Consider the following 27,638-nt stretch of genomic DNA (forward strand, 5'->3'; position numbering starts at 1 on the left):
ATTTGAACCAACTTTGGCTGAAGATTTGAACCGAAAATCACCATATTACTCAGTAGGTCTACGTAGACAAGAACTCTTTAAGCTAATTGTTTATATGATACTGAGTTCTAGAATATTGAGAAAAAAATTATATTTGTCAGAGAAATCATTACTGCAATAATGAAATCTTAAATTGCGTAATTCTGCTAAAGATCAGTTTATTTGGAAATTTAAAAAGCAGCTTATTATTGGCTATTTTAACGGGCGTCTGGTACTCGAGAGAGCATTTTGGTGGATAATTTTCCGCTCCGGCTGTTTGGAACCTCTTTTCAGATCCGGTCCATGAACTTGATGGGCTTGATATGGCCGAGAGCTTCAAACAAGAGCCCAGATCCACGGCCGTGCACAGCAGTATGGCGATGCATCGCGCTGACCATCCATCGCAGGATGGACGGCCAGCATACATATGGCGCGTGTTATTTGCTGTCCGTCCATCGTGCGATGAACGGCCAGCGCAATATACCGGACAGGTGGCATACCCGCGGCGAGTGTTGTTTGCTGGCTGTCCATCATGCGATGGACGGCCAGTGCAACTCACCGCACGCATCGCGCGCACCGGCTGCTCAGGGCAGTTCAAACATCGTCCACAGCTTGGAGATATTCCCTTGCCGCCGCCCTGAAGGTACGTCCTCTCCCTTTTCCCGCCGCCCTCGTCACAAGGTGAAGGTATATCCTCGCTCCCATATCTCTCTGTAGAAATCGTCTCCTTTTGTCCCACTTGCCCCACTCCTCTCCATCGCGATCGTCTCTTCTGCCAGTGCTTCGTTCCCTCTCCCTAAGAGAACCCCTACAAACCCTCGCGGAGGAGGTTTGTGCTTTTCGAAACATCAAGAGGATCTCCGTTTAATTCACAAGAACCGTGTGTCGAGGGAATCAGGTAACGCTTAAGACAACGCTCAATCTTGTCCTCCGTTTTGGTTCTTGATACGGTTAGAAGGGTGGGAATGCGATTAGATTTGTCAGATGTGGTTAGCTAATGGATCAGGTGTGTTGGGAAAAGTTATGATCTTGAGGTTTGCCAATGCTGGATCTTCTGTACTTTGGGATGTGAAAGGAATTAAAGTCTCATTTAGGCCATAGGTTTTTATTTGTTTCCAGTTGAAGGAGTGAACATCAGAAGAAAAAAAAAACTGAGGATGGAACTGATTGAAAGGGTGAATTGTGGTGTCATTAGTTTTAATGTTCTTTAATTAAACATGATCATTTTTGTTTGTGGTCGTAATATAACTTCTATCAGCCAAACTTTAGGCTTAAATTGTTAGTTATATTTAATTAGGATGTGGTGACGAATGTTGTTCTCTTGGTTGACTCCTACTCTGCGGATTATTTTACATTTGATAAGTTGATCTCTTCAGTCTCGGTGCTAACCCTTATCTCTGAGCAAACAATAGGTGGCTCCTTGCTTAATGTTAGACTTGTTTCTTGAAACAGTCTCTGTTCTATTTTTCCTTCTTTAGTTGGATTCCTTCCCCACTTGAAAGTTCTGCGCTGACAATGCCCATTCAGGTTACCTACCCAGCAACTGGCCTTTTAGGTTTTGTAGATAGATTTATGTCAGCTGGGAAATTGGCACCCCTTTAAAGGGTTGACACGTGTTTAGAGTTAATCATAAATCATACCTTGAGCCTTAATGCTGACTGCCGTATAGAGATGGGTTATGGCTTCGTGGTCAAAGTCAAATCCAACAGTCATCTATGTCAAAGTAATGTGACGTCATAAAGATGCACTTGAAACTGAAGCAAGAAGTAAAAGAGAATGTATTGAAGATGCAAAGGGTGATGAATCAGCTAAAGGTGCTGTACCTTTTAGTACATAGATTATGTGGAACCCTGGAAGTAGAGGTAATGGAAGGTAGCCATATATCAGATACCTAAGGCATTGCAAAAGGAAATAAAGAGGAAAACCTTTTAGAGTCTGTCTTATTGATGTCTTTTTATGGGATATCAACAGTCCAATATAGTCAAGTAGGTAACTTTCATTTCTATATGTGTCTCTGTTTATATAATATATATATATATAAAGTGAGCTTGTTCCGAAGAAAATTCAATACGACAAGTTCCAATAGAACTTGAAATTGTACCATCTCCAAGGAAACACAATTTGATATCTAGGATTTCTAGATCTTGGAGCTAATTTAGTTAGTTGTCTCACTGAATAAACATGAATACATCTAAAGATTGTAAAGATTGCATAAAAGAGCATCCATGCAGTTGGCAGTCTATTTATTCTAAAATCAAAGACCGCATTCATAATTACTCTCAGACTATAAGAAAGTACATTGATTCACTCATTCCAGGGATTAGGCTGACAACTTATAAATAGTCTCGGCCCAATAGTGTTTTTGTATTTCATCATTGAATTGGTATATGTACTAAATAGACAACTTATTTCGATAAAATTGCAAGAACATGTCATATTATGTTTACTCTGAGAGGATTCTTTAGTCAATGTGGTATTTGTTTTGATAAGTACTCCCCTAGGGTGATATTCTTTCGATGGGGCTCTTCTATTGCTTATTTTTCTAAACTTGTTGTAATCCTTATCTTCAAGAAGTTCATTGGAGGAAAGAAAAAGACTCCTGTGTAAGAGCAAAGAGCCGATCCTTGCAATCTTGAATGATGATTATTGTAATTTCGATGAATGCTAGTGGTCCTTCGTAGCATAAGTTTAAATTGTGATTGGTAAGCTAATTTGCCATACCTACTAATTGGCTTTTTAGTAGCACTGGGTGTAACATACATCCAGTTAGATGATTGACACCAAATTAAAAGTTGGTTGAACTTGTTTAGCTCATCTTTTCATTAAGCCTTCTTGACTTGGAGCTATGCTGAAATGAAAAAGGATCGAATGAGGATGCGAGGATATATAAGGATTTTTCATTTAATGAAGAAGCATACCAATGATAAGTGTAGTTTGTTATTTTGGTTCTATTTATTATTTTGACCAAAAAAAAAAAACATCAAAACTTAGAAGCAAACTACTTTGAAAACAAAGTTTTCATGGTTATTAGGTACTGAAGTAAGTTAAGATTCTATTCTTTCTCAAAATTCATGTTCTTATAATCTTGCCTTATAGTGCTTGAGCCAAGGTTTGCCATCTCGATACGGGACCCTATGTCAGAAAAATTCTATTATAGGGTCGGTACGCAGTTCGATATAGTACGATATGGCAGTATCGGTATGGGATGGTATAACAAACCATAGCTTAAGCTATGCTCCATGCAGACAAGATTACGATTATCTAGACTCTATATATAATAATTGTCAATTATGCTAAAGGTTTCAACTCTTTCCTATACCTTGGATTGTTTCCGTTTTTGCTTAGGAAAGCATATCTCTTTTCTTTCTCCTATTTACTGCCTATCTATATTTTTGCTTCTTTGTGCCAGTTAGGACATTTGTTTGTTGTCCAATAAGCGGTAATAATTCCTTTGTTAATTGATGGCAATTTTTCATTTCATTTTTGTATATGTATGTACTTCATAAAAATTTCCATGCTTATCCTGCTGCTCAAATTCCTTCATGTTGAAGCATAGTTATATTAATGACTTGCTGTTGCATGAAATTTACAATTTCGGTCCCTTACATGTGTCAGTTCTTTTCCTTTTTCTTAAGCTATGTGTATTTATTCGAAATTCTTATTGACATGTTGTTTTTGATCTGGTATTACAATAATTACTTTCTTGGGGCATATATCAGTGTGAATCTCTGTTACTGCTGCCTTGGATGATCTTCTAATTCAATGGCTCTATCTGCTCAAACTTATGCTATCCTCCAAGAAAAGCTTCTTTTCAGGCCATCCACGAATTTATTGACAAAGCATCCAAGGGGATGTAATCAATCAAGCTTTTATGCAAATTTTGTTACTAAATGGCAAAGCTTGGTCAACTCATCTTCTGCATCTATTGATAAACAATATAAACAACTATCCTTGACACGGCCCTTACAGATAGATCATTTGAGAAGACCAGTTTGCAAGAGTGGTGGGCCATGCTATTCTCTTGATGTTGAAAAGTCATCCATCTCAGTAGGAAAGAAGTTTCAACTTGATGATGTAATAGAATCTCAACAGTTTGATAGGGAAATACTGACTGATATATTTGAAGTGGCCCGTGAAATGGAAAAAATTGAGAAAAGTTCATCTGCAAGTAAAATATTAAGGGGCTATTTAATGGCTACTCTATTCTATGAGCCTTCCACACGAACAAGACTTTCCTTTGAATCTGCTATGAAAAGACTGGGAGGAGAAGTTTTGACAACAGAAAATGCACGAGAATTTTCCTCAGCAGCAAAAGGAGAAACTCTTGAAGGTACACCAGTTCTATTTATTGTTAATTTCATATATCATTCCCCCATTTGATGTGAAAGCAAATGTGATACGCAGACACAATAAGGACCGTTGAAGGATACTCTGATATAATTGTCATGAGACACTTCGAAAGTGGTGCTGCTAAAAGAGCTGCTTCTACTGCTAATATTCCTATTATTAATGCTGGAGATGGTCCTGGCCAGCATCCAACTCAGGTACATAAAATGTGTAAATTTTCTTTTTTCTGTGACATACCCCCACCCCCACCCCAAGGGGAAAAAAAGAAAAGAAAAAAAGGCAAATGGATAGAGAAGAAGGAAAAAAAGGCACAATAGAAATGAATAACCTACAGAAGACAAAACAAATGATGCATGTGTTATTTGCCATATTGATTCTGTTACAACTATCAACTTCTTTTGAGAAAACCTAATAAGAGTTTAGTAAAGGAATACAGAAAAAAACAAAGATTTGGTTGTCCTATAAACATACTAATGACTATCAAAATATAGGGATTTAACTTTCTTGGAGACATATTGTACACATACTTGCTCTATCATGGGACTTAAACAGGGCAATTCTCTTCAATTTGTATGCGGCATAAGATTTCGGTTCTTTGGCAAGACTCAGTTGAGTCACCATTTCTGGGGGACAAAAAAATCCATCTTTATGTCTACTCAAGAGCTTAATTTTTGCCAAGAATTTTGCTGTGGTTTCAATAACTTCTCTTGGAGATATAAGAACACCATAATAAGAAGCTTATGACACAGAAATGATAATGTAATGTATGATATCCGAAAGGTTTTTTAGGATTTAAAAAGTTAAATTTTCATTATTTTATTCTATAAAAGCATCTTCATCAGGTGATGATGACTCCTAAAGTAATATGAACAAAGAAAAGCAGAATTTGATCGTGCTATGTATTGTTGTAGAACTTTAACTTGTTAGCAGGAAACATGATCTTTCTGCTAATGGATTATTTCTTTATTTTTTTCAACAAGAAAAATTCAAAGCCACTATATGTTGATATTAATACATAAGCTGACTTAGAAATAGAGATTATGATATGGGACAACAAGGAGAATATCTCACGTCAAGGGTGTCCTGCAATTAAATATTATGCACTTTGTCTTGCTTGTTAGATGCAATTATTAATTAATTCTTGAACTCTGATCTTTCCTGTTTGTGTATAGGCTCTTTTGGATGTATACACTATTGAAAGAGAAATAGGTAGATTGGATGGAATTAGACTGGGCTTGGTTGGAGATCTTGCTAATGGGAGGACTGTCAGATCACTGGCTTATTTAATTTCTAAGTACCAAGACATAAAGATCTACTTTGTTGCTCCAGACATTGTAAAAATGAAGGTTAAGTTTATTCACAATGTTCCATTGACTTCATATATTACTTTCTTTTAAATAATCTTAGCTTGGGTTTAGGTAGACTCGTGTTTTTTCATTTTACTTGCCTTTTATCCGGCTTGAATTTTAATATATTTTATCATTAGCAACTGTGTTCATTGTTCAGGTAACATTGATGGAAACTTTGTCCTTTACAGGATGATATAAAAGATTACCTGACAAGTAAGGGTGTGGAATGGGAAGAGAGCACGGATTTATTTGAAGTTGTTTCAAAGTGTGATGTTGTTTATCAGACACGTATTCAGCGAGAACGGTTTGGAGAGAGGATAGATCTTTATGAAGCAGCTCGTGGGAAGTACATAGTGGATAGCAAGGTGCTTGATGTTATGCCAAAGCATGCTGTTATCATGCATCCTCTCCCAAGGCTCGATGAGGTGATTAGTTGTCTACTGTCCATATTCGTAATTGAAATGTTTCAGATATCATTCTCTTACTCCCATGAGCGGTTAGAATAACGTCCTATCTGTTGTTTGTACAGATAACAGTGGGTGTTGATGGTGATCCTAGGGCTGCGTATTTCAGACAAGCCAAGAATGGTCTCTATATCCGGATGGCTTTGTTAAAGCTTCTTTTACTTGGCTGGTAATGGACAATGAGTAGAACAAACATGAACCTAAAAAAATAGAAAGGGCCCATTCAGGAACAATAAAGTAGCATCGTGATTTGAGAATCTTGATGAAACAATATATCAATGAGAGGTTAGTTCAATAAGTTCAGTAAATTTTTTTTTTCATAGATAGGGAACAAAAACCCATTTTATGCTTTTTGAAAAGTAAAAGAAGAGAATCCCCTTCATTAGAAAAATAAAAACCTGTTACAGTTGTTGCCTTTTTGACTACTACTACTATTTCTCATGCTTGAAGTAAGGAAACCTTGTTTTTCTATTTTTATTGAATTGGTTGGAGCATAGACGCACACCTCGAGCAGAGCCTAAGAAATAAGTCAGACTATCATAGAGCAGTCGACTAGAAGTAGAAGACTGTTGGCCTGAGAGAAGGCAGTCTCTCTCGAGAAACATGATCCAATTTCTCTTCTTTCTTTTCACACGTGCAACATAGAGGAATAAAAAAAGACCATGAACATATATTCAAAATAGGATAAATGTTAATGGACCGACCTTCATTATTATTTATATTTAATGCCCTCTCATGGTGGTTGATGTATGTAAGTCAGATTTTGTTTATTTTGACGATTGTTAAGACCATGGAGGATCATGCCATCATATTACCAGTGTTGTATTTTTATTCTCTCACTGTTATGCGGCAGATATTCCAGAATCCTTTTGTACAGTGCTTCATCTATCTAGGTATATCACATTCTTGAAAGCAAGCAAATTGGCTCTCAACTCCCATCTACGAAGAGATGCAAGAAGGTGAATTTGATCTGTCCTCACTTAAATATTGAGCTTTTAAAGAGGGCGGCAGACGAACGTGCTCCATACCTTAGAAGTCAGATGGAAGAAAAGGTGCATGATCACTAAAACATCCATTCGTTCCCCTAATGATAGATTTTTTTGGATTTAAACAACCTTTTCAATAATTATCTTTTGCTTTTGGGTTTTCAAAATGTATTTTGAAAACCTGCGAACAGACATTTTGAAAACCTGTGAACCGTATGAATGCAAGGCATAATCTAACCATACCGCCATTGTAATATGAATACAGGCTCAACACTTTACAAACCACATTTTGGTTGAAGGCATCACCGCTTGCTAATTTAAGCCTCATTGGCCTTTGATTATGCTATCAATCAGCATTTATCATTAAGCAACTAGGTGTTGTTTCTGCCAATGCGACACAGCTAAATCTTGTTATGACCCTTGAGTCCCGGACACTTCATTAACAATGTCCATGTGAAAAACATATAACCTAATGCATCAGGGTCAAATATATGCAGCCCGAGCTGACGCACTCGTCCATGGGAAAATGACGATATTAAACCAAAAACAAAAAAAAAATGATTTTAGTCACGGCGCTCAGAGAGCCGTCGATCCTTGTATGAAATTCCTTCCTAAGATATAAAATAACAAGAGTTTTATGACAAGGTCATTCCACCTAATAAGAAAAGAAAATTGTACAATTCTTGATTAGCAGATTCACGATGTGGAGTATCATAAATACTGACGATTACCACTGCAAATCAGCAGAATTGAAAAATAATATATCAAAATGATTATTAATACAAAAAGGACAATTATTTACATACAAGCTTGAGCTTTTTGAAATAATTGTACATGCATTAATCTGCTACACTTGGGAATCAGCAAGTAGCCTATCAATGGAGAACCACAACTTGTCGAGGGACTAGATAAGAAAATTATCTATCATATGGAAGACCACATCCGCACCATCAGAGTTCAACCAGTAACTCTTCACCTGGACATTTTTTAAATGGAAAAAAGTATTAAAATAGATCAGTCAAACGTCAATAAACGTGTAAAAATTGTAAATACCACATTAACAATGAAAGGGTACACATGTCAGATGATGTATCAAACATGTGTATATCAAGGTGAACATGGCACCATTGGTACGGACGGATTTATGATGGTGTAGCAAACAGGATAATTTCATCAACTAAAGCTTGAACGTCTAGTAAAATCAGGGATGGACGAAGAAACAAGTACCGGTGAAAGCTTACGAGCGACACATTTAATGTGATACAGAAGCACTCAGGACGATCACCTTTGTGTATGAAGAAGGCAATCTATTGCTCTGTAGGCAACGAACCCTAGGTCAAGGGTTTAGGTTTTGTGCACCGACTCCCATTATCAGCAAAATGAGCTCCACATGTATCCAAGAAATGAGGGAAAAAGAATAGGAACATAATCTTCCCTAGAAGTCCCAGTGCTTCAAAGGAGGTTCATAAAGACAGAACATGCAAAATAATTTGTCTCATTGAGCTTCACATCTAACCTATCATATTGATGAGTGACAGACTGACTGTCGAAACCTTGGTGTCAAAACCTTACTAGGTTTCAAAGACATCCTAGATCATTTATCCAAATGATACCCTTCTCAGATAGCCGCTTGGACATGTAAACAGATCCATTTAGCTAAGTAGACTAAATGGTGCTTGATGTTTAAACAAACACTGCTTAAGTGAATTGACAACGCCTAGCCATTTTAACTGGCACTACAGCACCTAGTTAGTCATTTTTGGGCAACTTTGGTTAGGCAAATTTGCAATGGGACTCCAATTAATAAATGAGGACAATATGGCCACCGTAGTGTTAAAAAACACTATAATTCAAGAAAATTGAAGAATATATAATATGTTACACCCATGTCAGCTAGTAGTGATGTATCTACACTGCCAAAAGGTTGTTATGCAGATCAGGTTTACCTTAATACATGATAAGGCAAATTAGACTCTCATAGATTTCTTTTAATTATTCTCTCTATTTTTTTATTTTTTGGGGGGTGTGGGGTGGGGGGAGGGGTGGTTACTTGACTAGATGTAATGCAAATCAATGATCGGAAAAGTCAGCTTTCCATATCAGCAATTTTTAGCTATTTCTCAACTTTAGAAAAGAAATAATACTAAATGGGTACCCAAAAGAGTTTTGGGAGTTTCAATCACCAGAAAAAGCTAAAAATAGTAAAGTTGCCAGCTGACCCAGCTAGCAAAGAGTTTGGTCACTTTATCCAGTAACTTGGCTTCATGCCCTCACCAAGGAGTAAGGGTTTAGAGGTAGCTAGGGGGAGAGCTAACTTTTACGTTGTAGTTCATTCATTTGTCCATGGGCCTCCTCTTCTACCATCCCCTCCCCACCCTCCACCAACCCCAACAAACATGAGAAAAAGCTAAAAATGAATCGGCAGCATATCATCTTGATTCTGTGTTGTAGTGTCAACATCTCCAAGGATAAATGTTTTCAAGCTCTCAAATAAGTATTTGAAAAATGGTGCAACTAAACATGTGAAAGCAAACTACAGCAAATTTCTTAACTTGCTTTGCTATGACCAAGATTAAAAGAACAAAAAAATATGTTCATAACTGATTGTACAGGGGGGCATGCAAAAGACTAGTATTGTGCTAGATCACCAGTTTAAAAGCAAAGTTCTTATGTCTAAAGAGTAGAACTATCATGACCACAAACAAGTCAAGTATCTTAGAGCAACAACAAAACAAGTTAAGATTTATCTTTTTTACAAATATGCTAAGATGAAATCACTTGCCTGGATGGTATTATGTGCAACGTATCTTTGCCTACTTTTCTGAAAGCTTACATCCACACGCTCCCAAGGTACTTGTGTAAGCCCTCTAATCATCTCCTCTGCATATAACATATTATTCATTAGAGCTGCTGATGAAGCATAAGAAAAGTAGCATTTTGATATCGTCCCCAAGAAGATAATTATCTGTTTCGAGGTCTTATTTGTTCCAAAAATTCTCTTAGGATCAAGACATAAGTAGCAGAAGATATGCTGCTACTGTTTATGGATAAGTCCATCAGCTTGGTGTATCTGAACTATTGCTTGTAACCAGGAACAGACTAAGGTTATCAAACCAAAGCTCAATGATCAGCCACATTGTTGTACATCTATACAGGGTAAATGTCCTAAAGGATCAACATAAAAAATACATGAGTCTGCTGGACATAAAGTTTCACTAGACATATAATATTTCAATTTGACAATTGAGGAATAAAACGTGGTTGACAGTTGTGAAGCTAACACAATGTGGGTACCATAAATAATTTCTTATTTCTTCTCTAACGCTTATGCTCCTGCATGAGTCTGGCATGAAGCAGACATAAAGAGATTTTAATTCTTTCTCAAACTACCTGTTAGGAAGTCTTAACTCATTATGAGAGTTCTCCCAGGGTTAAGATGTAAACTAGAAAAGATGTGCTCCCATATCCCATCAAAAAACTGACACTGGGAAATACCAATGAGGGGTACTAAACCAATACTTCATGGATTCCATTCAGGAACATCCCTTCAAATATGTATAGAATGATCATGTACTAAGAAATTTATTTAGCACAGATGGTCAACGGACAAAACACAAGAGTCACCTTTGTGCATAAGTTTTTTTCCCTTGACACACTAATTAATCAATTCAATACTAGATGAAAGAAAATTGATCTACAATTGCAACGGCAAAACTACCCAAAAATGCATATCATAGATAAGTTTGTATTTGACCTTCCAATATGATTTCAATTCTTTGCACATCAGTATCTTATGACTTATATAAAATTAATGTGAAGCTAACACAATGTGGGTACCACAGATAATTCTTTCAAAACTACCTGTTACAGTCAGACCCATTATGAAAGTTTTCTCAGGGTTAAGATGTAAGCTAGAAAAGATATGCTCCTATATCCAATCAAAAACCTGGCACTGGGATAGCAATAATGGGTACAAAACCAATTTCATGGATTCCTTTCAGGCACATCCTTTTACAATATGTATAAACATTTATGTATTAAGAGATTTATTTAGCACATATAGTCAACAGACAAAACACAGGAGTGACCTTTGTGCATAAGTTTTTCTTTTTCTTTGACATATTAATAAATCAATTCGATAATATATGAAGGAAACTATTGATTCACAATTGCAATACTACCCAAAAATGCATATCATAGATAAGTTTGAATTTGACCTTCAAATATTATTCAACTCTTTGTACATCAGTATGTAATGACTTGTATAAAATTAAGGCTGTAAGTTGCCATATGGTTACATATTTTGATTTTTGAACCAAGAATTCAGTCTCCTCCTGCTTATTTACTAAAGTTAAAAATTAGAAAAGTCCACAGCCTTGAGTGCACAAGTGGCCGCAACCGGAAATTTCCTTAACTGTCTCTCCACCAAAACAAGTTATATTTCTCCTCAAGCCAATGGCCTAGATAGAGCACACGAATATCTCAACATGCCATGACCATATCAGACAAATTTGGATACTTAAATGCATCAGATATAGCTATGGTATGTGTCAGTTACATATCTCAAATATCATGTTGTTAGAAATATAAGATGGCTCCTGTTACTTGTTGGCTATGCCTGAGATACTTCTTGGATCCACTTGGGGATGTTAGTTTTTAGTAAGAATGTTGACTTTTGATATTGGACAAGATGGATGGCTAATCCTAGAATCAACTATGTTACTGTTACGATATGGGGTAGAACTATGATCTCAGTTGCAATAGAAAGTAGATAATAGAGTTTTTGATTGCTTACGTTATTGGAAGTATGGACTAATCAGTGCGACAACCTGTTGACAATTGTTGTTACATATACGTAAATCATGCTTACATATTTATCGCCGCAACCCACAATACAGTATCACAATTTTTAAGATTTCTTGGGTTAGCATATCTATATCAGGTTGTCCTCATTGTTTTTAAAAATCAGCTGCGACACCCAGTAGAGTGGTATCAGCCTGAAAATGCTCTATGAAGTATCACACCAGCATTATATGATGCTTGGGTACGCGGTGGCAGAGATATCGGGCAGAACACTGATATAGCAGCCACCATTCACCAAGCTACAAGTTCAAAGTGGGTCATCTATGTCCATAGTGCGCTGACCAGTTTCCAATTGGACCAATCCAGTAATCAGCCCCTTCAACAGGTTGGTTAAAGCATGGGCTAGTCTACTTATTTGGTGCCCTAGGTGAACAGATCATGGGAGAGGAAGAAAGATATCGGACATCTTTATTTATGGTTAATGTTATATGATTATGAATATTTTTATCTTATAAGTGATTTTATTATGTTTGGTGGAGGATCATGTTTCTCATTAGATTATGGACCTTCCCATATATATGGATGTTGACACAATATAATGATGTTAGGTGGATAATGTTTTATATTTTTCTCATTTTTCATTTTTTGTATGGAGTTGATGTAAAGTATTGATTTTTTATATTTAGTAAGAAAACTATATAGATATTTTAGCAGTGAAATTTTGGGCACATAGCACTAGCTATGCTCTATGAAACCCCCTAGTTGTCATGTGTCTGCTATACATTGGTCGAATTAGCATCCTTCATCCACATCCATGTTTCACAGAGGCACATGACAATATGTTTGGCTGATGAAAAAAAAATACATAAGAAGAAAAACTAGCACTCGATGCTAAATTCTATAGAGGAGAAAACTAGTGCTATTAATATGTGCCAAGAAAACCCTCCACTGCCTCATTTTGTTATTTTTATATGCATAATCAGAAATTAGGTTTCACTACACATACTTGCATGCCATATAAGGCCTCGATGACAATGTGTATAAAAGCTCATGACACCTGACTAGGGTTGGAACTAGGCCAGGGCAGGTCAGGTTTCCATGCAGCCTGGGCCAGCTTGGAAAATATTTTTAGGCTTTGGGCCAAGCTGGAAAACAATTTCAATCTTCAGATCAAGGCTAGACTCAAAGTTTTGCAGGCTCAGGCCCTAGCCCAACCTGAAACCAACAATGAGCTTGACTTAAATCAAACCCGAGCCCACCAAGCCCTCCTCAATGGAGAGCAAGATTTGGAGATCAGTGGGATCTCGATAGGGCATGGTGGAGGAGTGGGTTGTTGCTGTGGTTTGGGAAGAGAGGTGCCATGGGGTGAGCAAGCTTCTATCCTTCACCACAGTGGCTTTCTGACAACTGGAAAGGAGATCTTTCCAGCAAGGTGGGGGGAGCTTGGAACCCTGCAGGAGAGGGAGGGAGGTAGAGAGATGATTCTAGAATGGGTGGTGGATGATGATTTTGCCAAGGTAAAGGAAGATTGGAACCCTAGGGGAAGAGTGTTTTTGGATGGGGTGGGGGGAGATGATTTTGGTAATGATCAGATGGACAATGACCAAAATGGAAATTCTATTGGGATTTTTTTTTTTGGGGGGGGGGGGTGGAGGGGTGCGGTCACTGCATGGGGGTGGGGTCAGTGTTAGACTCAGCTAGTTCTGGTCATGCTTTGCATCAGGCCTCGAGCCAAGCCTGATTTTGGCTTGGGTTCTACAACCTATGCCCAAACCCTCTCAACCTACACCCAAAGCATAATCCAAAGTTGGCCCAACCCCACAAAACCCCGAGTCGGCCCAAGCTCATTTTCATCCCTATATGTTTTGGTTCAAGGACTAGTTTAACACAACAAGCATCTTGAATTACGGATCTAAGACCTCAGTAATATTGAGATTAGAGCCCTGAAGATACTATTAGATAAACCCAGTCAAGATGCCGCACATACTCCCCCAACTAATAATTCTAGTATGCCACTTTCACTTCACAAAAGAAAAAGGTAAAAAAAGCAAATACCTTTTTGAACATGATGTATTCTACAATTTAAATTCCTAAAGATGCAAGCACGAAAAACTTTGATAAAACTATATATCAATCTTAAAACTATTCAAATACCTTCCAAGTCATATTTTTGTGCTTCGCGATCTACCAGTACTTTATTATGCTTGATCACTACATTTCCTTTATCCACAAAAACAACATGTGGATACTTGTCATCCTCTACAAGAAGATGATGCTGCATGCATGGAAGAAATCATGAGACTTACTGAGGGTAGTAAAGGCACTAAAATAGTACATTGTATGTCCACAGAAATTAGAAGGCATCTATACATACTTTGGGTAATTCATGTTGACGACGAATCGACGATGTTCTCCATCCTACTATATCTTTTTATCTAGTTAAATGCAGGTGATACCAAATGTCTTGACTAGAAAGTTACTAAAAAGAAAATTATGAAAGCAGACAAAATTGTCATAACAAATGAACACAAATAGGATACGGTCATAATTTGCATTGGCATAGGCAACACGACGCTTGAAAGAGCGCAAAGCTGACCTGCAGAATGGAACAATAGTCAACATGTATGTTTATTATCATTCTGAAAATGTTTAGACCAAGGTTCACAATCTTGGTACTAAGTCGATACAAGACCATATTTGACACTAGGTATACATGCATACCCGTATGGTACAAGTTCACTTTTTTTATTTTCAATCTTTGCTTGTTATGATTACTTTAAGGTCTAAATAATGTTTAAAAGACCATTGACGAGAGACAGCTGGCCAAGAGACTGCTTAGTGCCTAGGCACTAAGCAATTGCTTAGGCGGCCACCTAGAGTTAAGGCAGTCCGCTAAGCAATTAAACAATCTGATGCATTTATGCACAAGCATATACTAGTAATGAGGAAAGTAAACAGTAAGCAATTAAGCAATCATAATTCATGACATAGGAGGGCAATAAAATTATGATAATTCATTCATCCTACTAAATTTCCAAAATAAACAAAAAAGCAATTGAATAATGAACAATAACAATATAATTAACAAAACTAAACAATAAGTAAACTAGACAAACCAATTTCTCAAATAAAAAGTAAGTATTTTACAGTCTAGCAATCATTATATTAATAACCCAAAAAACATACATTCTATAGCAATCACTCAAGCAATGTACTCTCCCAAACAAACAAAAAGTTCATTTCTTTCAAGCACATACGATCAACAACTAACATAAAAGTTCTATCAAAATTCATAAAAATTACAAATACAAGTCATAATTCCAAAAGATGAAATAATAGGTCACAGTTAAATACTTAATTTCCAAATCAAATATTAGTTAAAATTCATGTGCAAATGATGGAAGAAAGGGCAGAAATTTTGGCATGATGAAAATCTTATAATCAATGCAAACTTTATGACCAGGCAACTCCATTTCAATTAGACAGCTCTAGACAATGTCTGGACAAGAGATGCTTCAAACAAATACGCCTTTCAACAGAGCATAGACCTTTTGTAAGGTATCAAACAAGAAAGATGCATGAACTTATTATTCTAACTTATTTTCATTTTTACAAAATTTTCCAGCAAAGGAGATGGGAAAGCTACCCGAGGATCAAGTCCATGGGCTCCAAAAGCTCTGAGGTAAGAGCCTCAATGCCTCATTCTCATATTTACATGATAGGCATGAAACAGATTGCAACTGTCCTTTACCAGGATTCTGTGTTACCTTCAAAGTGCAACACTACAAGTTTCTGCCACTTGCTGCTGCTGCTCAGAAGCATCACCATAGCAGCTGATGCTTGTCACTGCTGCATGTGGACCCACCGGCAGCAGTAACATTGCTACTTCTGCCAGACAACAACAAAGCAAGAGCTGGAATTAGGCTAGGCAGGCTTGGGTTTCTATGCAGCCTGGGCTTGAACCCAAAAAAAAAAATCGGTCTTTGAGCCATGTCAAGACCCAATTTTTTTTAAAAAAAATTCTAAGTTCTAACCCTTGCTCAACCCCAGCCCAAAGCTAAGCTTCTCCTCCAAACAAAAGGAAAGACAGGTGACGAGAGCATGAGGGGGGAAGAGAGGAGAGATAAATTGGAGGGAGAGAGGGGAATGAGAGATTGGGAGGGGGGAGAGAGGAAAGAGATTCAGAGGGAGCAAGCGAAGAGATTGAGAGGGAGAAAAGAGACCAAGAAAGAGAAATTGGGTGAGGGAGAGAGCAAAGAGAGATCGGAAGGCAGACAAGAGATTGAGAAAGACTAAGAAGGGGACCGCAATGGACCGGGGAAAGAGAAAGAGGGAAGAGATTGGAAGGGAGACAGAAGAGGGGGAGAGACATATTAAGAGGGAGGAGGGAGGAGAGAGGAGAGGGAAGAGAATGGATGGTAAGAAAGAGTGAGAGAATGCATGAGTGAAGTGGAAATATTCTCAGGCTCAGACTGAGTTCTTTCTCAAGCACCAGCTTTGAACTAGGCTCAACGAGGCTAGACACAAGCCAAGCCTGGAACTTTTTTCGGGCTCGATTTTTAAGACCAAGCCTAGATGGCATAGTGGTGTTTTATAAAAATTCTAAAAGCTATTCTGACTTTGCCAGAAAGTTGAGAAGGTCTACTTGGGAGAATCTCTATTTTGGAGCTTTTCCTCAGAAGTGCTTTCCAATAGATTTCAAGAAGCAATTTTCACTTTAATGAAGGTCTATAAATACATTATATCATTATTAAATTATATTATAATACTATATTACATTAGAATAATATTACACTTTGTAATAATATTTTAATATATGATAATACATTATTATACTATACTATAATATCATACCATACTATATATGTTACATATTATATTATATTTTATTAATTTTATAGCATAATACAATATTATATTACATGATAACAATATTATACTATATAATACCATTACAATATGTAATAATATGTAATATTATATTATATTACTCTATTGTACAATAATATTGAATGTCCTTTGTTGTCATTTTATCATACCAAAAACACTCTCAATTTGGTTAAGAAACACATTAAAGCTTCATAATATTTTAGAAATGTAATTACCAAACAACAAACAGCTTTTTGTAAAAGCTTTACTTCCAAAAACTCCAAAATTCTACAATCAACATCAATCCCAAAGAGGGCCTTACTCACTATTTATTTTTTAAATTTATTTGTATTTAGACTTCGGTTTGGGAAGCCATAATCATGCTCAGATTTAAATAAATTGCTGTCAAAAAAAGACAACATGCACACTACAAACATGCTACCATTTTTTAAAAAATTTTGAACATTATTTTAAATCAAAGATATAAAAGGCTATTATTAAGTTACGTTCCTTACAATCCAGGATCCTAGGAGGCGTGAATTGCAGACAAACCTACTATTTGGCATTAATACAAAGTGGCAGCCCCAGGACACGAATCCATGCAATTGCCCTTGTCAATCCAAGTTTTTACCATTGCACAAAGCAATGACCCTATTTTAAAGCATAAATATATTTTTAATTTAAAAAATTATACAATCAATAAAAATTCTGATTCTTCTTCAATGCATAGATCATCCGTAAATACATAGCATACCATGAAATCACGCCAAAATTTGGGGAGGGAAAGGCATGCTCTTCCCCCATTTTAGCAATTTTTAGCCTATTTTAGGCTTGAAAAAAAAAATGAGAGAAGAAAGAAGATTTTATTTTTTTTCTTCTTTGATCTAGGATATTGGCCTACAAAATCCTTCCCATTCTTTTCCTCACTTCATCACACTCCCAAGCCTTCAAATTTTCGAAATGAGAAAGTGGTCTGGAAGCCCTTTCTTCTCTATCTCTTCAACTATTAGCTTAGAACCCACTAAGTGCAATCCGAACAAAGTAGAACCAGGTGGTTTCGCTCAGTTCGAATCGATTCAGCCTACTACCTACCCAATCCTGAACCAAACCCCCTTACCAACCTGGTTCCACACCAGTTCAATATGGTACGCCCCAAACCAGGCAAAACAACATAACACGCCCCAAATAGGACGATTTGGGTTGATTTTGAGAACCTGGATCCAGACTTAATACATAGGGCAACTAGCAAGAAATAAAGAATCAGAAAGTCAAACCTGAACTTTATATCATCACAGTCATCAACCATTCGTAGGAGAAGTGGAGGCCTTCCATCAGCACTATCTGTAAGAAATAGATGTTTTCCAGTCCTCCCAACTATCAAATGTGCAGTTTCAGATGCCCTTCGCTCCAAAAAAGGAAGACCACAAAGGAAAGGAATCTGGTGAAATGACACAGGCACAGGGCAGAACAATCTGATTATGAAAGTCCTTTGATTTAAAAGCTAGAAAATCACTGGCATGAAATAAGCTTGAAGTTTTGAAAAAGAAGTACTGTTTATGTAAAGTAGCATGCAAAATCTAGAAACACCAAGCAAATATTATAGGAAAAAAGACCAGTACTTGCCAAAGTAACATGAACAGGAGAAAACATTCATGAAAAGTTACAATTATCAGAAAATTATCACTTTGGTGTGATAATTAGTGGATTAGATGGAGATGAGTGATGATTACTTTTGCCTACCTAATGCAAATATAATGTAGCAACTCATTTTGTTTTAGAGGCTTATAATGCTAGCAACACTAGTTATCCATCTTCATCATCCAATCCTTCTCCCATCAAATATTAAGTTGGCTATAGAGCAGAACTCAAAATAGAGAAAATCTGTGGTGGGATTGAGCAATTTTATGACTGGCAATCAACATAACAGTAGCCCTCTACGATCTGGTGCGAGATGCGGACTAAAACAAATTTAGTTGAGAGGGGATTTCAACTAAGATATTTACAATAAAAGGATTCAAATTCAGTTACTATCATATTCTTGATATATGTAGTATGATCACATAAAATTCTGAAGACTTGTTATAAGATATGTTGATTGCATTTATGCTTAATGCATTAAGCTCTCAGCTTCCCAGACCATGAAATGTTTGTTGCAATTGCAAGCTTGCTTACCTGGTAAGACCAAGTGATAATGGCAGATAGCTGGAGAAGTGACGCAAAAATTCATGAAATTAATATTCCATGCAGTTTGCATGTTTCCTTCTCTCAAAATCATTTGATGGAAAGGTTTCAAATCCCCGAATCAGAGAACTAACACAGATCTAATAAAAACATATTCAATGCTCCAAAGAAAAGGCTGTGGACGCAAATTTCGTTTGACTGCACTAGATACATCATCTCTGGTGTTCCAAATACATGAATAAAGAAATGAGATCATTGATGATGCCAGACAAGATACATCAAATGATTTCAGCATTCCAGATATTGTTTATGACATTTTCAATTAACAAATATATAAGTAATGACAGAATAATGAAGGTATGATGCCTTGTATGAGTTTGCTCAAAGAATTTATTGTTCCATATTGCAATTTTATTTCTCTACCACTTTGATTTACTTAAACAGAAATCAGTCATGCCACAAAACATTGCCCCTTTTCTTTTGCATTACACTCATCATTCAGCCTACCAGTTGCATATGTGCATCACTTACCCTATTATTTCCAGTCCAAAATTGCGTCCTAGATTAGCCACAAGAATGTTGCATTCGAAGACAGTATTTTATGCAGCTTGAAAATGTGCACTAGGATCAAGAAACCAGAAATCAATTTTTACCTGTTTATGCCCCCTTGAACCCAGATGCGGTGATGCAAATGTTATAAAATTCATAGGTTCTAACCCAGCTATTCTACCATCCAAACTGCCCTCTTCATCAAATTGGTCCTTGGCATCAGCAGGAGGCTCCACTCTAGTAGAAGGCTCATAAAGCCTTCCGATAGCATATCTGGCTACCAGGCCACCCAATGAATGAGCTACAAATGAGATCTTCTGTACACCTCCTCTCTGCTTAACAACTGATCGGACCTACAAAACATCAGGTTCATGCACAAACTTCTTTAATGAAATCAAAACATCCTTCAAACATAAAACTCATGAAATGTGAAAGAGCAAACATACAAGTGCAAAAAAGTCTATTAAACAGGGCAGGAAAAAAATGTGAAACAAGTGGCTCTATCAACAAATTACCTCTTCTGCTAGCCTCTCACCCATCAAATCAACTCCATCAAATGTCAGTCTTGAAGTGTTGCACTCACTGCCTGCTTGACAAAGATTATATTTAAGTATTTTGCTAATTAAAGAAAAGAAGGAAAAAAAAATCAGTGCTTACGTTTTAGCCTCTCAAAAGACTACATAGAATAGCATATCAGGGCCATCTTTTTATTTTATTTTTTTTTTTTAACATCCAAACTGAATAGATAGAAATAATTACATAGCACTCTTGCAGCAATCTAATAACGTAAGGCAAATGAGGGCCCTGGTTTTTTGACTCTTTGATTTTCTTAGGTTTTCCCAGATTTCAGCAAGCTTATATTATCTTTATCAGCATTAAGCACGAGATATGCATGTTTAAAAGGTGAAAGGTTGTAATCCCATCTAATTCATTTTTCCCTCTCAAATCCAAGCACACTCATAAATACGCTCCGATATTTGCTTCATGAACTTCTGTTTTCTCTTACCCTTAAGGGGGTGTATTCTTCACAGAAGGGGGTACACACAGAATGAGGAACAAACTTGGCAGCTCCAGGACACACAAATGGTAGCTTAATGATTTCTTTCTATAACAGTAGAGAGAGATGGCTGAAGTCCTTTGAGTATCCAAGGAGATTGCACCAGCAGCATTAAGATATATATCATTACAATTTCTCCCTTTGATGAAACAACCATTTGTTTACGACACTTGGCAATCAGTTTCCACTAAGATATTGTAGCTTCCATGTTCATGTATCCGAATAGAACTTAGCTGATAGGTAGTAGTTTAACCATATTACTACCAGTCCATACTAATTTCTCAATTTCATCCAAGATCTATCCTCCATCTAAAAATGTTCTCAATAAATACATATACCTCGCTATTTTATTGCTCAATTTTCTTAAATCTTTGCTATATTAAAAAGGACAAGCCAAGGCCTTTGGAACCTGCATTGTTGCCCGACGGTATTGGGATCTGCATCAGTTGCCCGACGGTACAGTATGGTACTTTGTTATTCCATTCTAGACCCATACAAGCACAACCAGAGCCAATGAGGAAGGGGGAGAGGGAGAAGGAAAGAGAGAAAGAGAGAGGGGGGAAGAGGGAGAGGGAGAGGGAGAGGAAGGGAACAGGAAGAGGAGGGGGGGGGGACCGAGGGTGAAAGGAGGAGAGAGGGCTAGCCACACGAAAATAGGGGCAGAGGCGCAGAGCCCTAGTTTCATCAGGGAGGGAGGGAGGGAGAGGAAGAAGGGAAGGAAGCGGGATTTGGGGGGGGGAGGGGAGAGGAGAGAGGCTGAGAGAGGGAGGGAAACAGGGTCTTCAAGCTCTCTCCTCCAGCCATATGAAAACAGGGATGAAGAGGGTTTTCAAGCTCTCTCCTCTAGCCACACAAAGATAGGGACAAGGGTTTAGGAAAGAGAGCTCAAAAGCCCTCTCTCTCTCTCCTCCTTTCGGCCTCTCTCCCTCCCCTTTATCTTTCTTTTCCTCTCTCTCTCATTCTCCCTCTTCTCTATTTCGCTAGATTTCTCAAACTGAGAGGTGGAACCATGCCCGTCCACCCTTGGTATGGCTCGATACACCCCAAATTAGGCAATTTGGGGCGGTACAACATTCCATGTTTGGAAAAAAAATTGGAACTATATATAGACCTCTTAGTAAATAAGAATCCTATTTAGATCTCTCATTCTCCCTCGATACCACCCTAAAAACCTCACTCCTTCAAAATATTCTTTCACTGTCGTACACATAGTTATGTTTATATATTAAAAGAAAAATTCTTTCTTTTATGACTTAACATGCATGAGACCAGCCTATAAACTAGTATCTATATAAATCTATACCAGCATTCAGCAATCTATATTACATATCTGCAAATTGCTTTCTCTGCTATCATTACGACCACTCATCCACCACATTGAAGTCCTCACCCCCACCTATAACCAAGGCCCTACCTTCAACCAACCCTACCATGCCGAGCCAATATTTCCCCAACTTCTCCTTCTCCCTTTGTTTCCAATGGTTGCAGACTCCCATGCTCTTGTTGATCATTGACTTGCCACCAAACCCCATGCCTAGCTATTATAAACCCGACTGCCTATGATATCCTGAATTCCCCTCAATAATTAGTTGCTACTTTTAGCAGCCCCCAAATCCATGCCTCTTGAGATACATTGGAATTACCTGAAATGTTACAGCCCTTCCTATCTATAAGTTGATTGTGCTCCCAGTATAAGTGCTCATGCTACTGATAGGGGGCAAAAATTAGGTCCGCCAGCCCACTGGATGCCCATAGGTGGGGGGTGTGTGTTCAATGATTAAAAATAAAACTGGATATAAATTTATGCAGAATTTGCTATAATCAGAAAAACTAGTAAAATTACTCCATAAGATTTTCCCATCTTCTTTTGAAGACTTCCTAATCCTTCTGTACAAATCCAAGTCCAACCATACTAGCATCTTTTTGGCCTCTATTGCTCCCAGCATATCATCTCAGTCAGTCTGCCAACACATTCTCCACTATCACTGTGACTTCTATGCTCTTTTTTTTTTTTTTTTACAAGTTTCTCATTTAGGGACAGGAAATGAGAGGCTATATATGAGAGAGAGGAACAACCAAAATGGTTCTTGGAAAATTCTAATACCTGATCTTAACAATTGTTCCCACAAAAATAGTCTCAAAGGATTTCAAGACACTAGGCATTTCAGCAGACTACTCCTTGGAGGAGCCACTCGCCAAGGTACATAAAACCTATATGGATTGGATAAGGCTTGTTTTGCATGCTTATATAATTTTGAGTATTCTCAACTTAAAACAAACTTTTTAGTTCCCAAAGTCGCTGAAATTTTGATTTTCATTTACCTAACTTGCTTTCCGTAGAAACTTACATATCTTTAGTCTTTACCACAATGAATATGAGTCCTTTATATGGAATGGAAGCTATTTCCTCTTGGGAGCAAAGGTGATACTTAAATCAGCCCTTTCTAGCTTACGAAATGAATGAGAGACTAAGATGTTTCAAGGATCTTTCTACATGCAGAATACTAACTTTTCAGTTAGGTGATGCATGAGAGACTAAGATGTTTCAAAGAGCTTTGTATAAGCAGAATCCAAACTTTTCAGTTAGGTGAATGCATCAATTATTAGATGGTCTCATGGCCCAGAAATTGAAAAACTGGCTGGGAATCTTTTCTTTCTTTTTTATTATCAGGCATTACTAGCATTAGCTCAGGTGATGCCGAAAAAAGATATGCTCTTATATGAAGGTGGAGCACAAAACAAAGGAAAACAGAAAGGCATTCACAATTCTGAAAACAAAATCTTTTCTTTATTCTCAAACAGGCTACTCACAACTCTAACAACAGTAAGACAGTATGACCATGCTTATACAAGCCCAAAAGCTAAAAACTCTAGCCTCTTAATATCCTCTTAAATTGTTTACTAAAACATCTATTTAGCTTTTTTATCTAGCAAATTTTATTTCTTTCCATCCAAATCACTCATGAAGTAGCAAAGAAGAACATGTTCTACTTCTAACCCTCTCAAACAGCAACAACCACATTCTTACACATTAGAAATGCCTGAAAAATACAAATCAGCATTGCCAGATACCAGTCCACATTATAAAAAAGTGCATACTCTTTGACTTTTTGTAACCATCCACTTGCTTCATGGTTGCCACAGTGCTGGCATCTCCCAAAATTACCAATATCCATATAATTTAGAATTGTCAAGTGAATATACACGTGCAGATCAGATTTTTTTTTTTTTTTTTTTTGGCTTCTCCCACAAAGGCAGCGAGAGATCAGGAAGGTGTAAAAGATATGACAACAGAGTGCTACACCACCATCCCAACATAAGCACCATTGTTACAGGTGATCAGCTCTAATTCAGATGCCTAAGCAACCCAAACATGCATCTACATATAAATTTGTAAATTATACATCATATGCATATGCATGCATTTATCTAAATATGTATACACAAACAAACAAACAACAAATAGGCATAGATAAAGATATATGTTGTGCATATGGATGTACATAAAATATGCATACAGAAGGATCCGCAAAGAATTTTCTTAACCCTTCTTTCTTTCAGGATAGATATTGGACCGTAGAGGAAAAGTGTTTTGCATTAGAAGAGATAAAAACTACGTAGAATATTAAAAAGAAAAAGTGATCATAAAAGGGTACTTCTTTCCAGACTTTAGACTTTCAATCTCCAACAAGTAGGACAGCAAAGTTGAGCAATCTCCATCTCTCGAGCTTGCTTGGGACAAAGCCATGTGTTATTACTTCTATCGTTGATTCCATCAACATATTATGAAAGCACTATTATATGTTGTATACATAAATAAACAAACAACAAATAGGCATAGATAAATATATATGTTGTGCATATGCATGTACATAAACTATGCATAGGAGTGTCTGCAAAGAATATTCTTTTCCTTTTTTTTTTCATGATAGATTTTGGACCATAGATAAAAATTAATTTGCATTAGAAGAGAATAAAAAGTACCAAAAATGTTAAAAAGAAATGGTGATCCTACAAGAGTACTTCGTTCAAGATTTTAGACTTCCAATCTCCAACAAGTTGGACACCAGAGGAAGCTAAGCAATCTCCAGCTCTCAAGCTAAGATGACAAAGTCATATGTAATACTTCTATCACTTTTTTTCCATCACATTTTACAAATTACAACATATTTTGAAAGCACAATTATTTGTTAATGAGTATTTGTACTACACAATCACCAATTTGTGCCTAAAGCTGTAATAAAAAGTTAATATATTGACAGAACAGATAACAAAAATATAAATGTAGTAGTAGAATCAAAAATCGATTACTATCTCCTAGGCAATGGCTTGAGAACACTTATGCGACTGCATTGGCCATTAGTAGGTCTATTGCTAGGGTTGCTTGAATTATTTGACAACCACACTGGCACACCATGTCAACTATACTATATATAAAAAAAAGACAATTTTAGAATCAATGAATATTCCTTCTTCATTCCATCTATCAATTTTTATACTGACAATACCCCTTCTATTTATCTTAAAAGTATGTTAACTATGCCACTGGCTTTCTCACTGTGTTAACTACTACATACGCTATCTCTATCCTTTTCTAATGAGGACTCTTTTCATAAAACTACCTAACAGACTGGACTTCATCTCTTTCTCTAGTTGACTCTTATATATATTCAATCAACTACCAGATATTCAACTAATTGACTCCTACATATTGACTCTTTAATTTGACTTTAATTTGACTCTTTAATTTCTCTTCCCTGCAACATGCACCGCACACACCTAGTTAACAGTCCTTGCTAAAATGGCACTTTATATACAGAACAAACAAATGCACAATAGGGTAAAAAAAATTAACAACAAAACTTTGGAAGCAAAAAATCATGTGCAAAAAGTCAAAGAGGCAAAAAATATGTGGAAAAAATCACTCATGATAAGAGTAAAACTTGTTTATGTGTAGCATACTAGCACAATACAATAGCTGAGATCTTTCAAACTTCTATCATGTCAAATACCCAAAACACACCCTAGACTCACTTTTAGCACTCTCAAAGATGCATGCAATCCACTGTTTGTAATTTAGTACCAAACTCAGAAACTGAAACTAGGTGTTCCAGCCTAATGGAGGTTGACTTCACAATTTCAGCCAAAACTAACTTGTGGGGTAAGAATTTTTGAATAATTTAGTTATTTCTAAATTGAGCATGCTCTGGTTAATAAATTAAGCCTCTAGAAAAGCATTTCAATGAGATTAAATTCAAATTTGCAATTATTAAGTAGATTTGCAAATATGTAGGTGTTTAGTTGCAAGAATTTACAGTGCTTATTGTTCATTCATACTGCCTATAAAACGTGAATCAAATCTAAAACTTGAGAACAGAATCATAGATCATTCCTTCAGGATGACTTATGGACGACTGCAAGAATCCCAGAGATCAGGGATGACAGCAAAACTCACGATGGACAATTACTTTATCTGGAAGCTTTTTCACAAACTGCTCCGCAGCAAATCTCCAATCTTCGGCACTATAGTCAAGTAGAAGAAGGGGAAACAGTGACAATTAGCAAGACTCGTCTCCGAATTCAACAGAGAAGATCAGTTTGTTTCTTTATAACCAAAATCATAAAACATGAGCATGATAAAGATGTTAAAACCTGGATCAAGAACAACCCACTACTAAAGACTATTAAACCAATAGAAGGACAAAGAAGCCACGAGCCCAGAGGAGATGAGACATGAACATGTACCTTCCAACCAAGCCATTCACCATTATGACAAGATGCTCCGGGTAACTCCCCTGCTCCGCCACGGCAGCCGCATCCCAGAGGTCCTCCCCGCCGCGGACGTTCTCCACCGCCACCTTCTTCCCCTTCCCCATGGGATCCTTGAAGCGGCTCTTCCAACGGACGGAGTCGGCCTTCCCGCTCTCTCTTGTTGGTTCTTGAGGGGACCACAGCCGAAACCCTAGCTTCATGCAAGTCATTCCCCTCCCGCATCGGATCCGGTGGCCCCCGGGGATCGCCACGCCAGGCTTCGCAGTCCTTGGCATCGAGCCGGCGACGAGCATCCGCGGCCGGCAGGGATCGAAATTTCCCAAGAATTCGGTGGTTGGAACAACGGAGAGGCGAGAGAGAGAGCGCATCCGAGAGCCGGACCGGGGGGAGAAACCGTACAATACTCCTGACGTAAAATAGTTAATTATTAATAACAGAGCGACGAATCGAGTGGCTTCTTGATTTTATTTTGCCTCGCTTTGGCTTTTCGCGCCGCCGTTGAGGCACTATTCATTAATTAATTAATTAACAGAGAGATGGTTAGGGCGCTACTGAAAATTTTGGAGAGCGAGTGAAGGTGTCGGCGGTACCAACGATCCTGCGACGCACCTGGTAACGAAGATACGAAGCACACAGGCAGGCTCTTGCGTGATCTTCGGCACCAGCTTTATGGGCACGTAGCGTCCAAGGTACGTCAAACGTTGTGCCGGCGGGGCTCGGCACGGTTCGTTAAATCGGATCCAAACGGCTCTGTATAATATCGCGCGCACGTTAAAAATCTGTTTAGATATTTGAATTCATAATTTTATAAAATTTGGAGATGTTTGGTTTGGAGTGAAGGTTCGAAATCGAAATCAAAATGAATGATCTATTTGGTTGGAAGAAATTTCATTCTGATTTCGATTATAAGATAGAATAAGAATGGCTTAATTTATATAGAACTCAGAAAGTGTTTGTTTGGGAGGAGCAGAAGTCTGAAATCGTAATCAAAATAGATGACTTATATTCTAATTATTTAGTTGTGAGGAATCCCATTTTAATTCTGATTCTGGAGTGAAATGGGAATGGCTCAATTTATATAGAACTCAATCTTTATTCTTTTCTGTGGATTCGAATTTTTATTTCAATTCTGATTCCGATCACGAATCAAACACTTCGGAGGATTTAACCATTCCAATTCCAAACCATTTCAATTCCCATTCATATTCTAATTTCAGTTGCGAACCAAATACCCCTCAATTCC

At 37.3% G+C, this 27,638-nt stretch overlaps 2 protein-coding genes across 4 annotated transcripts; one reads left to right on the forward strand and one right to left on the reverse strand.

Moving 5' to 3' along the window:
- Positions 1-585: 585 nt before the first annotated feature.
- On the forward strand, positions 586-7,449 carry LOC105039606 (aspartate carbamoyltransferase, chloroplastic). 3 transcript variants are annotated; one of them, XM_073248671.1, is made up of 6 exons: positions 586-661; positions 3,738-4,348; positions 4,423-4,562; positions 5,538-5,711; positions 5,903-6,139; positions 6,244-7,449. In XM_073248671.1, exons 2-6 carry the CDS (start codon positions 3,781-3,783, stop codon positions 6,349-6,351), a joined length of 1,227 nt encoding a protein of 408 aa, XP_073104772.1. In that variant the 5' UTR covers positions 586-661; positions 3,738-3,780; the 3' UTR covers positions 6,352-7,449. The 3 variants fall into 3 exon arrangements, with proteins under 3 accessions (XP_073104772.1, XP_010914113.1, XP_010914111.1); XM_010915811.4 differs by having other exon boundaries at positions 628-705; XM_010915809.4 differs by having other exon boundaries at positions 641-916.
- Positions 7,450-7,913: 464 nt separating this feature from the next.
- On the reverse strand, positions 7,914-27,081 carry LOC105039607 (uncharacterized). Its single transcript, XM_010915815.4, has 11 exons — positions 26,948-27,081; positions 26,369-26,801; positions 26,079-26,146; positions 20,082-20,152; positions 19,671-19,919; positions 18,111-18,274; positions 14,508-14,563; positions 14,342-14,394; positions 14,122-14,242; positions 9,947-10,044; positions 7,914-8,140 (listed from the first exon to the last, which is right to left on the reverse strand). Exons 2-11 carry the CDS (start codon positions 26,761-26,763, stop codon positions 8,069-8,071), a joined length of 1,347 nt encoding a protein of 448 aa, XP_010914117.1. The 5' UTR covers positions 26,764-26,801; positions 26,948-27,081; the 3' UTR covers positions 7,914-8,068.
- Positions 27,082-27,638: the final 557 nt, after the last annotated feature.

This window comes from Elaeis guineensis, chromosome 1 (genome assembly GCF_000442705.2).
Source record: "Elaeis guineensis isolate ETL-2024a chromosome 1, EG11, whole genome shotgun sequence".
Classification (NCBI taxonomy): Eukaryota; Viridiplantae; Streptophyta; class Magnoliopsida; order Arecales; family Arecaceae; genus Elaeis; species Elaeis guineensis.